We start from the raw sequence: 12,906 nt of genomic DNA, 5'->3' as shown, positions 1-12,906 counted from the left end.
GGTGTGTCGCGTCGCGGGGGCACTTTTGATCATTTTGGAAGGGCGCTTTCTATGCAAGACTAAAAAGGGCATGTGCTCTGCACAGGATGAGCCCTATGTGTGCACGTGCATCTTATATATATATTGATATTATAGGTAGATACAGACTGGTACAGACTGATGTGACTGGAGTGGGGTGGGGGTGTTTTATTTATACATGTATACGCCTTTTTTTAGGTGAGGGAATGGAAGTTTTGAGTGAGTTCCCCCACTTTTTTCCCTAGGACTTCAATAAGTCAAAGTACAGGTCTAGACTTAATGATGATCATCTTCAAGCCATACTGAGGGTCTCAACTGCTTCCGCTCTAAAGCCAAATGTGGTTCAGATTTGTGAGAAGAAGCGCTGTCAAGTCTCTGGCAGCAAGGAGTAGGCAAAAGATGCCATGTTCAGAAGAACTGTTCATAATCTTCACTCAATGTTCTATTAATGTTCAGGACACTTCATGTTCAGAAGAAATAATTAAAACTGTTAATAATGACATTTGAGGACTTTTTTTTTGTGAAATCCCTTATGCGGCCCAGCCTCACCCAGACTTTGCCTCCTGCGGCCCCCAGGTAAATTGAGTTTGAGACCCCTGCTATATACTAACCCCATCGACATATTAATATTCTCACTATCAGCATTATTAACATCACCATGACTAACACCATTTCCATTACCATAAACACAATCATCATAACATCAGAATCTATATCATCACCAGGGCCAGATGGAATCTGCGGACGTTTTTTGCTATTTCTGCGAAGAATTTTGGTTAAAATCTGTGGATTTCTGCTGAATTATTTTGGGAGTATCCAGCAGAGTATCATAACTAAAACCTTAATATATGAAATAAAAAGTAATAAATTACTGAATAAAAGCTGAATAAATTCAGATTTACACATTTACTCAAGTAAATAAAAATCATGGGCTAAAAATCTGCAGAATTCTGCGCACGAATAGCGCCCAAACTGAGGTCCTGACTCTCTGTGGTCATTAAAAATCCCATGGCACTTCTTGTACAGTGTCCTGGCTGAACCTTTTTACACAGCTAAGAGAAAATGGCTTGTTCTGATTCAAGATCTAATCCATGACCACTTATTCGTGTCATTTAATGAGTTGGTGAACAAATTCAAAATTTTCAAATTTATCCCAATCCCAATTCCCTAAATTATTCCATTTATTTTCAATTTCAGCATTTTGCTAAAATATATTTTACTACATTTCCCCACCAACCAAAGAAAACTCTCATTAAGGACTCATTTTCACTCTCAAATTCTCAGAACCACATTGCCTCCATCTACAGTCTGCTTCGTTCAGTAGATGTCTCTCGTCTTTCTGTACTTAAGTTTACTTGGGAGGGAGAGCTAGGCTTGAAGCTTGATGAGGAGTTGTGAAATAATATCCTAGCTAAAACCAGCTCTTCTTGTATTTGTGGTCGTTTGAACCCTGTACACAGAATCCATCACACCAAAGCAAAACTAAAATTTTCTTTAACAGCAGATGACAGTTGTAATAGATGCTTTATGTTCCCAGTAGACCATACACACACGTTTTACATCTTCCCTAGATTGAACTCCTTCTGCTCTTCTGTTTTTGACACACTGTAAAGTGCTCTCAATATTTATATATATTAATATTTAGCCGGCAGCTAGCTCTCTGCAACTCTCACATGGTTGCCCACTGAAGCTAAGCAGGGCTGCGCCCGGTCAGTACCTGGATGGGAGACCACGTGGGAAAGTTAGGTTGCTGCCGGAAGTGGTGTTATTGAGGCCAGCAGGGGGTGCCCAACCTGCGGTCTGTTTGGGTCCTAATGCTCCAGTATAGTGACGGGGACTCTATACTGCTCAGTGAGTGCCGTCTTTCGGATGAGACGTTAAACCGAGGTCCCGACTCTCTGTGGTTGTTAAAAATCCCAGGATGTCCTTCGAAAAAGAGTAGGGGTTTAACCCCGGCATCCTGACCAAATCTGCCCACTGGCCTCTGTCCATCATGGCCTCCTAACCATCCTCATATTCCAATTGGCTTCATCACTCTGTCTCCTCTCCACCAATCAGCTGGTGTGTGGTGTGCAGTCTGGCGCAAAATGGCTGCCGTTGCGTCAACCAGGTGGATACTGCACACTGGTGGTGGATGAGAAGATCCCCCCCCATTGTGTAAAGCGCTTTGAGTGCCCAGAAAAGCACTATATATAAATGTAAGGAATTATTATTATTATTATTATTATTATATTATTATTATTATTTCTGTGAAACCCTCACTGACGGTTTACAGTATATAAATATATAGTATAGAAGACAAATATTGCATACTTGGTGAACTTTGTGTGCCCCTGCAAATCTGTCCTGGTTGAAAAAATTGTCTTTTTTTTACGTTTGGAAAAAAATTAAATTCTCCATGGGGAACTTTGCCAGCTTATTTTATAATGTGTGGAACTATGGGAGTTCTTTTGTAGAGACCTTACCTTATAGATGGACCCCCTCTTCTTTTTACTTTCGTTAATTATTATAATTTATTCCTATTTTTTTGTTTGTGGGGTCAATTTGGATTGGCATAAGGGTAGTGTTTCAGTTGTTTGCGCAATTGTATTCCATTATCGTTTTGTTAAAACCAGCAGATTACACCATTTGCTTACTATTATTCTATAAGTATCTGCTTTATAAAAAACGCTAAAAGTCAGACTGTACCATTTGTGTTGTATGTGGGAAAGGAAAGGTGTTAATGTTTGTATGTGTTTCATGTTTTACATATATATATTTCGTCTGTTAAGCAGACGTGAATCATGTGGAAAGAGATGCTGTTAAGGCCGATTAAAAGGAAAGTATGTTTATGTACTTACCTTAATATAGCTTGTGCCAATTGATGGGTGGAGTCTGGTGCATAAAGAGAGATGCTCCAGCCCAGGGACAGTTTACCTGGCTATCAAGCGTGCTGTGAGCCGTGAGCAATTCCTTATCAAGTGGATACGTGTATACAGTCCTTACGTTTTTAATTTTTCTTTGATTGTTTTGTGTTGTAAATATGCATCTTTATATTTTACTTGTTGATTTGATACTTTGTATTTTTGTTTATATATATTTGTACATACATTGTTCGATTTTTGGACACCATGAACCAGAAAGACAATAAAAAAAGAGGTATAAAAGAAAAAAAAAAGCCTCAAGCTCCCTACTTAATATGTACAAATATTTACAATCAGAGAACAAATCCAAAAAGGGCAAAACAGCAGAGTAGTCAGTTAACAGGCAGAGGTCAGATTTTTTAATGTCAACAAAGCAAGTACTAATGCACTAAATAATGTCACAGATTTCCCTCAGATACATACTGTACACAAACTCAGTTCAACAAATCTCACTAACACACACTTTCTTTCTATGAACATCAACACACCACTACCAACCACAAGTGAGCTCAATCACCTAAACAGGAAGTGACAAAGGAAGAATTTATAGGCAGTCAGGAGTCAGCTGACTAGACAGGGTGTAGCATCAGTTGGACCAGGGGCAGGACCAAGCAAAGGAGCAAGTAGCTGCTTCCTGCAGAGAGAACAAATACACAGAACCCTGCCCAAAAATAAATAGAGCAGAATTAATACATAAAGAGACATGACACCACTATAAAAAAACATCAGCAACACCATCATCATAAACACCATCACCATAAACCATACAAATCCTTCCCCATACACCTCACCATCCCCACCCACATCATCCCAAACACACCAACACCACCTACACCATCACCATGATCTGCCGTCATGATCATCTCTCTGTTCTTCTGCAGACGGACCAGATGAACGTGGAGCTGACGGCGGAGCGCAGCACCTCTCAGCGGCTGGAGGGAGCGTGCTCACAGCAGGAGCGACAGAACAAAGAGCTCAAGCTGAAGCTCACCGAGCTGGAGGGAACCGTCAAGAGCAAATACAAGGCCACCATCGCCGCCCTGGAGGCCAAGATCGGCCAGCTGGAGGAGCAGCTCGATGTGGAGACCCGGTCAGAGCAACACACACACAGTTTTTCAGTTTTCAAACCTGAAAAGTACATTGTGTAATTGGCAATGGAACCATACAAAATATCTTGTATTATTCATTCTTAGTCTCTTTATTAATCTGGGGTCGTCACAACAGAATGAACAGCCAATTTATCCAGCAAGTTTTAATGCAGCGGATGCCCTTCCAGCTGCAACTCATCTCTGGGAAACATCCATACAAACTCTTTCACACACATCCACTACAGTCAATTTTAGCTTACCCAATTCCCCTACAGCGCATGTGTTTGGACTGTGGGGGAAACAGGAGCAACCGGAGGAAACCCACGCAAACACAGGGAGAACATGCAAACTCCACACAGAAATGCCAACTGACCCAGCCGGGGCTCGAACCAGTGACCTTCTTGCTGTGAGGCAACAGCCCTACCCACTGCGCCACAACGCCACCCATCTTGTATTATTTGAAAAATAAAAAAATAAATGTAAAAACAATACTTATTTTTATTAACAAATATAAAACATTTAATATTTTAATCCCCGTAGAGATTCAAACAAACAATGCTTCATTCTAGTTTTCACAGTTGAAGTTCAGTTCAGTGTAATGTAAACATTCACTAACTCCATGTTTTTTGTGTGAAAAGTAAGGGGCCAAGAACTGAGCCTTGGGGTACACCACAGTGTAATTTTGATCTGTATGATGCCTCTTCATTAACTTATACAAATTGATGACGTTCAGATAGATAAGACCTGAACCAGGCCAGTTCAGTTCCTGTAATACCAACATAATTTTCAAGCCTATAAAGGAGAATATTATGATCGATTGTCTCAAATGCAGCACTGAGGTCCAATAACACTAAAAGAGAAAAGCATCCCCGATTGGACAACAGAAGGAGGTCACTCTAAATCCTCTAAATCCTGATTGGAGTTTCTCACAAATATTGTTTCTCTGTAGGAAGGAACATAATTAAGTAGATTCTAGACTTTTCAAGTATCTGTGATAGTAAAGGCAGGTTTGAAATGGGTCTATAATTTATTAATTCTTTGGGTTAAGCAGTGGTAGGGATGAAGTCAGAATGTTAAGAAAAGGTTTTGCAATTTCTGAAAACATTTGTTTTAATAATTTGGTCTGTATAGAATCTAACATTGACAACGTTGATTTGGAGGATTTTACTAGTTAAGACAGTTCTTCCTCTCCTACTGCTGAGAAAGCCTGACATATATCCATTGCAGATGACTATCAAAAAAACAAAAACAAAAAAAAAACAACAATGTACAATTTACTTCAAGATATGCAGTGTGTTATTCTTAAAATATAGTAATGAATAAATTAATAAATTAAATGTTTTCCAATTAATCTCAATACCGATACTGTAATAATAAACAACAAAAATAATAATTTGCACATACATTTGTTTATAACTACTTTTTATATATACATATAAATGTATATAATACATTTTAGGTTTAACTACAGCTATTAATATTACAATTAATGTTCAGTATTATATTGAGAAATAAACAACAAAACACAAAAGCATTTTTAGATCAAAGCTCATTTTAAACTATTAGTCTTACAATATATGCACTTTTGCCAGATAATATTCAGGCTGAAGGAACATCAGTCTCCTACTGACTGATACTTTGGATTTAATAAATTAAAATAAACTCTGATTAATAGGGATGTAACGGTATCAGAATTTCACGGTACGATTATACCTCGGTATGAATTGCACGGTACGGTATTTATTGAATAATTTACAGGAAAAACAAAACTAAAAAAAAAAGACTCGAAAAAAGTGCCAAAAGTGTTTATATATCTTAGCACTGAACATATCAATGACATTCAAATTAGCCATCTATCTGTACGTTTCGAAACAGGAACATCAATTTTTCAATTTTAATAACAAAAAACTATTAAATCATATATAAAAAAAATAAAGTTTCAATTTAGTATTGTTGAAAACTCATCACATTCAACATTTAATCTCTCACTCACTTAGATAGAGATGGGTTTTAAAGGAAAATTATATAACTATAATCTGGTAAAAGCTGGGATCTCTGGGCATGTCCCCTGCAACAGAAAAACCCCTCTTATTTGGGACTGAGGTTTCTGGGACAGAGAGATATGATTTAGCCAAGGTTGACAGCAGTGGGTAACGTTGTGCATTGTCTATCCACCACTTGAGAAGACAAACCATGAGTGAGATAGAGGTCTCTTTACCGTACAAGTCAATGTCTGCATCAATCTAACAAGTGTGCTTTGTTCTGCAGTCCCCATGACTGTTTTTAGTCGTATTCCCAGACTTATATTTCACCACAGTCTGGCAGTGCCTGCATACTGTGTTTTTCTTTGTCTGTCACCTTTTCTCCTTTTTCATACTTTTTAGAAAGAAACTGAAATGCTTCCACACATCCCATTTAAAACCCGTTTTAGGTTCGATCTTTTCACACTCCATTTCCGCATTACTGGATCTGCAGTGACAACAGACCGCAAAGGATGATGGCCACGCCTAGGCTGATGGGAATTGTAGTTCCCGCTACCTCTTTTTTTCAGAAATATAATTTTATTGAGTCATGTGCCTACGGTAATATTGAAAAAAATTACTACTGCGGTATGACGGTATTTACAATATTGTTACATCCCTACGGATTAATGTTTGTGTTCAGGGAGAGACAGCAGGCCTCAAAACTGGTGCGTCGCACAGAGAAGAAGCTGAAGGAGGTGATTCTGCAGGTGGATGATGAGAGACGCAACACAGAGCAGTATAAACACCAGGTGAGACTCCCTACTCTATTACTCTACTCTATGTAAACACACTGCAGACCAGGGATATTTTATTAAACTAAATCTATTGGTAAAAAACTTATCGTATAATAGCATATCCTATTATCCTATAATAGTCACCTATAATAAACACTAAAAAATCACAATGAGTTAAAAACTAAAATTAAACAAAACTTACAACAGTCACTAAATATCTAACTGAAATAAAAAAAAAATCCAAATTAATAAGCACTCATTCTACACACAACTACATATTCAGTATGCTCTGGTCGACAGTGGTCTTTTAGCACTGGTAAACTGCTGTAGCAATACTAAAACTGAAACTAAATAGATAAAAACTACATGTTCACATAATCAAAACTAGATGAAATACTAAATAAAAACTTATACTAACAAAATCATTAATGTAACAAACTAAAACTAAAGCAAATTTAGAATAGCATTAAAATTAAAACTAGTTAAATAATGCTAAACTATAATCACCTTTCTGGAGAAGTTGGAGCAGGATTGAGAATCACAGTTGCTTGTTTATGTCTGTGTGCAGTCAGACAAGCTGAACAGCCGCATGAAGCAGCTGGAGTGTCAGCTGGAGGAGACAGAGGAGAAGGCTCAGCGGGCTAATGCTAACCGCAGGAAACTTCTGATAGAGCTGGAGAACGCCACCGAGTCTGCGGATGCCATGAACCGAGAGATCAACAGCCTCAAGAGCAAACTTAGGTATGGGAAAATGACCTCTAGCATCACTTTAAATACTTCTTTTTCTATTTTTGTTTATTTATTGATTTGATTTTTTACATTCAAAATTAGAGTAATTGTCCTTGTTTACATATAAGATCACTTAAAAACGTTCACTGAAATTAAATACGTTTTAGCTAATGTCAAACCAAGGCAACATTTCTAATTTTTGCTGAAATTAATTAAAACTAAAATGGTATGTAGTAACTCGTTCATTTATTAATTTATTAATTCATTCATTTTTCTTTAGCTTAATCTCTGATTATCAGGGTTGCCACCACGGAATGAACCACCAACTATTCCAGCTTATGTTTTATGCTTTTCTGGGTGTACCCCAGTATGGGAAACACCCATACACTCTCGCATTCACACAAGCATTCATACACTACAGCCAATTTTGTTTACGTAATTTACTTTTTGTCACGCTCACCAGTATAACAATAAAATCAACAGAGATGAATCCAAGATGCAGAAATCTCTTAATTGACCAGAGGTAGGGCTGGGCTGATAAACAATATGATATTGAATCGTGATAAAATTAATGTCAAAAGCAATGACGAGCTCTGGACTTTTTTTTTTTAATCCAATACTGATCTAAGAGCCAACCACAGAGCAGAAATGTGCAACAATGGGAAACTAAAAGTGTGTTGATATTAGAGATGTACCGAGCCACCAAAAATTTATCGGCTGCAAATGTTATGCCATTAAATGGACCCTCTAATATTTGTGGCTTCAGTAGTTGTTGGGGTACTCTTTTAAACCTGGAAGCAACTTTATCGAAATATATCGTTATCATGGGCAACGCAGAACATGCAAACTCCACACAGAAATGCCAACTGGCTTAGACGGGACTTGAAGCAGTGACCTTCTTGCTGTGAAGCGACAGTGCTAACCACTGAGCCACAGTGTCACCCACATGTTGTAACTGTAAAGATATATTTAAAAATAACAACAAGATGAAGTTCTACCATAATTGGAACAAAACTAAAATTAATTTCCTGGATGATATAATTGTTTATATTGTGCCCCTCTCAAGGTCTCTAAGAAGGCCGGATACTCGGCGCTAGTGTTATTAGTGATAACTGCTATGTATATGTCAGATAACAATTATCTTATTGAATCAGTGCAGTAAATAGCACTTATAAGATCACAGTGCAAAAATTTGTACACTGCAATTAACATGTTAGGCAAAATAATAAATAAAATTTCATTAAACAGGGAACAATTGAGAGAACCATACTTTAACATGGAGTTGAAATTTTTTTAATTAGATTTTTTTTATTGTTGTTTTTGTTGAATTAAAATGCATTATCTTTTTATTCATAAAGATGTTAGATGGCCAAACTTACTTTAATTAATATAACTGTTTAATAAAATAGTTTTGTTTATATGCACCAAAATAAAAGCAAGGATAGAGTGTGTATAATAGGAGGTTTGTTAAGCCCTCTCACCTGGGCCGAGCACACTCAGAATTGCATAATGTTATGTAGTATAAGTTTGAGGTACGTAAATGAAGGTGCCTGGTACATATGGAGAGGAAACGACTGCCCACTCACCTGCGTGAAGTACACAAAAAAATCGCAAGTGGTTTTCCAGAAAGATGGAGATGCATGTGTGTCAATAACGTGTGTGTTTTGTGTGTGCAGACGTGAAGATCTGCCCTTTACCATGCGCCGCATCGGCATCCGTTTAGGAATCGAGAGCGATGAAGATCCTGAAGCCAAGAGCGAAACTCCGGAGCTTAAGTCAGAGTGAAAGAAGCTGAACTGCATTGAATTGAATATATCTATATATAGTCCAGCAATCCATTTCAATAAGGAGATTCAAGCAGCTCTGAGTTTAAACTTGATCTCTGAGTTGATTTACTCTAAGATGGATAATACTGAGTTTTTGCTTTCAGATCAGCTGATTATAGTTTCTTTACTTGACTCTCAGCAGGTTAACTCTGAGTGAACCATGACTATAAAAAACCATCATCAATGGAGGTTCAATATTACCATTCACCATGGCATTGGGATACGAAACAAGTTTAATTATTATCATTGTTATAAAATAGCAGAAGTAAACTGACAGAATAAGGTAGGTTATTGAACTAAAGGGCTATTAAAGGTGCAGTAGTTGATCTACCAAAATTCTAATTTATACTTCTGCATCAAGTGAACGGCGTAACCCCTGGCGCATGCAACGCGCGTGGCTGTGCATTTATACTTCTGCGCACTGTCTCTGTTGGTCTGCATTAACACTTCTGAAACGCTAGTTGGCAGTGAGGTGCAAATGTTCCTCTGTGTCGAGTTTCTTCGCTGCTGTTTTGTTTTTTCTGAACACTTCCTGAATGAACTAGTGGCTCAAACTCGGTTAATTTCTGGCAGGAACCAGCGGACGTGCAACAACTTTAACTATGAGGTAAACACAAAACAAAACTTTCCATCCGGAGCTCCTTCACGGGACTCCACACTTGTAAACAATCGCTCCATCGGGCTCGCACCGCTTGTGCAGCTCTCGGTCCCGCCTATACTTGTTTGTGCTACCAAGCTGACCAATCACACAGCTTGCGGTACGCGTCGTGGCAATGTGTAGTTACATTTTTGAGAGGTGCACGTCAGCGACTCCGATGATCAAGGCGTAGGGCTATGCGTTGACGCACAGGCAGCGCCGTAGCATACATGTGTGTAATATAATCCCCTGCCGTCCAAAGCCATGTTCAAAGCCACGCCTCCTTAAGCACGAACGCATTCATTAAAGATGACTGAGACCCACAAGATCATGTCATTCGCCAGTTAGAAAACCTCATAGTACTCCTATAATAATAAAGTTCCCAACATAAAACTGTATCTTATCTAGCACGCTTTCAGTTTTGTAGTAAGCAAAACTTGTCATAATGTGCAATATTTCATGCATGCAAAGATCACTGCTCTCACTTTCTCATGCAATTGGCTGGCGGCATGCAGTAGTTACACTTATTACTAAGCCATACTTTCATGCTATTTCGGAGCAAATATTTAGAGTAGCGGTAAAAAATATAGGGAGCGCACCAAAGGCTGTCATTGTTCTGAAATGACTCAATGTGAATATAAAAGCAACTTCAGCTCTGTAAAGCAGAATAGGCGGAAAAGCGTTACTTACTGATGTTTTGTTGTTAAACTGAATATAAATCTACAACATCAATGCTGCAAAAGGACCTTATGAAACTGAAAACAGTCACATCAAGCTTTCACCAGAAGATTTCAGGCGCTGAACAACACTTCTGTGCTTATAACCCATTCATAACAACATAATCTACATCAGCTCTGCGTGACTGAAATAGTTTTAAAACAGAACGTTACCACTTCAGCCATGGTGTCGTCCTTCCTTCAGCGTGCAAAAGTAACTCTAATATTAATTCAGGGGTTTAAAAAGTTTTGATTCAGCATTTAGTTTCACCACTGACTGTCTCGTGTGCACATGAATGCGTGATGCGTGTGTACGTGTTAATGGCAGGTCTGCCTGAACAGAGATGTGCGGTTGTACAAATCTGCTTTGCTGACAGACAGTTTGAGCTACTTATAAGAATTATGAGAGATGTCGGTCCGACAATATTCATTTGGATGAACATTAGTTTTAGGCCTAACTCAGAATATAAAAATACATATAAACACATTTAGATCATTTACTTTATTCATTACTATCGAAATGTGAAGAGACTTTCAACCAGAACAACAAAAATCATCTACTGCACCTTTAAGCTCATGGGATCCCATGGACAAAAAAATAAATAATAGTCAGTTCTGTAGTATTTTTGTTATATTGCAAATAATTTATGCTAAGTGCAATTAGCAAACATTCTTATTAATATATCTTATTTACAATAAGTGCACATACTTTTTTATTGTCTTGTTTCTAGTCCAAATATCTACAAATTCTCAAATCAAGAAGCATTTTCTAGACCAGCAAATCAAATTTAGTTGAATTAAGAAGTCAAAACTCGGTGAGTTTTTCCTTAAAACAAGCAAAATAATCTGCCAGGGGTGAAGGCAAAATTATCTTGTGTTTACTTTGAAATTAGATGCTTACTTACCCCGTTGACGTACATAGATTTTTTAACCTAACTTGCTTTCTGAAATGGGCCCCTGGACCGTCACATACATTACAAACTCCCTCTCCAGTCTGATATTTTTGTATGAACATGTTCTTTCAGTGATCGTCCCGAATTCTGGATCTACTTTTCTAACTGTGTTAGATGTAAAAAAAAAAAAGTTATTTGAAGGACACAGATGCAACATTGCTTTTTATGAAACTGTATTTCATTTCTTTGTTTTTATAAGGATGACCATAGCGCTCTCTCTCTCTTTCTCTCTCTCTCTCTCTCTCTTTCTCTCTTTATTGGCATGACATAATAATAATATGTGTATATATATGTAATGTAATATATTAACATCATCATTTTTTTAATAATAGTAACAATAATACATCGACGAGAATTAAATGACAAAAAATTGAATAAATAAAAATAAAAAATCGGATAATACATTTGATAATTATAATAATAAAAAAAGTTTAGATTATTTAAATCAAATACATGAATTTACATTAACCATTTATTATGGTGTGTAGGGTGTATACATATTTTGCTGCTAGTCTAGATGTCAATTCATCCGAGTCATTCAAATTAAAAAATGAATTAATCCATGTTTCAAATTGGGGGAAACATTTTTTTTCTAGTTGTGGTGTATTTGGAGCAGGACAGTTTTAGAGTGCGTTTTATCCTCTATTTGTTTTGTGTCACACTGTTTACATATTCTCTGTTCTTTAGGAGTCCAGGATTTTTTATGCCCTTTTCTATTTGAAGATCATGATCACAGAGGCGATATTTAGAAAGAATACGTTTTTCTTTTCATTGTTTTAATGATAAATAATTTGCCAACTGTGTGGTTCTGTTTAGGATCGAATAATATTGAAGTTTAGTCTGGAGGTTAAATTTAGTTTTTAGTTTTTCATCATAATTATATTTTAATGTTTTGTTAATTTGTTTGTGAAGGTTTTGTTTGGGGACAGGTTCAGTTTGAGTTTTTTTTCTGTAGTTCTCTCTCTCCCTCTTTCTGATAATAACTTCAAATAATAGCTTTTGGGTTTTACAAGCAAATGATTCTCTGTTGAAAATTACAATGTAAAAAAATGATATGATAAAAGGTCATGACTACAAATGTTTTTAAATTAACTTATAATAAGTTGATCAGGTTTCAACGCCATTTTTAAATTGCCAAAGTTTAACTTAAAATTTCAGTCAGTTCGATTGAAAAAAGCTTAAATGATTAGAAAAGTTCATTTGATTCAACTAAAAAAAATTAATTAGCAAGAATTCTTTTTACTATCAATCGTCCTGTGCCACTAAAACCTAGCTATG

The 12,906-nt window shown here is 36.9% G+C and overlaps 1 protein-coding gene across 2 annotated transcripts in view; it reads left to right on the top strand.

Moving 5' to 3' along the window:
• Positions 1–11,992, top strand: part of LOC141381089 (uncharacterized) — a 22,887-nt gene extending 10,895 nt beyond the window's left edge. For both annotated transcript variants that reach the window (XM_073943872.1, XM_073943873.1), the window contains 4 exons: positions 3,803–4,011; positions 6,674–6,782; positions 7,336–7,508; positions 9,173–11,992. In XM_073943872.1, coding sequence (XP_073799973.1) covers positions 3,803–4,011; positions 6,674–6,782; positions 7,336–7,508; positions 9,173–9,281 — 600 coding nt within the window. In that variant the 3' untranslated portion in view covers positions 9,282–11,992. The remainder of the gene's footprint in view (positions 1–3,802; positions 4,012–6,673; positions 6,783–7,335; positions 7,509–9,172) is intronic.
• The last annotated feature ends 914 nt before the right edge of the window (positions 11,993–12,906 follow it).

This window comes from Danio rerio, chromosome 3, assembly GCF_049306965.1.
Source record: "Danio rerio strain Tuebingen ecotype United States chromosome 3, GRCz12tu, whole genome shotgun sequence".
Taxonomy (NCBI): domain Eukaryota; kingdom Metazoa; phylum Chordata; class Actinopteri; order Cypriniformes; family Danionidae; genus Danio; species Danio rerio.
Note: the sequence above shows the minus strand (reverse complement) of the source record. Positions and strands in the feature narration are given on the sequence as shown.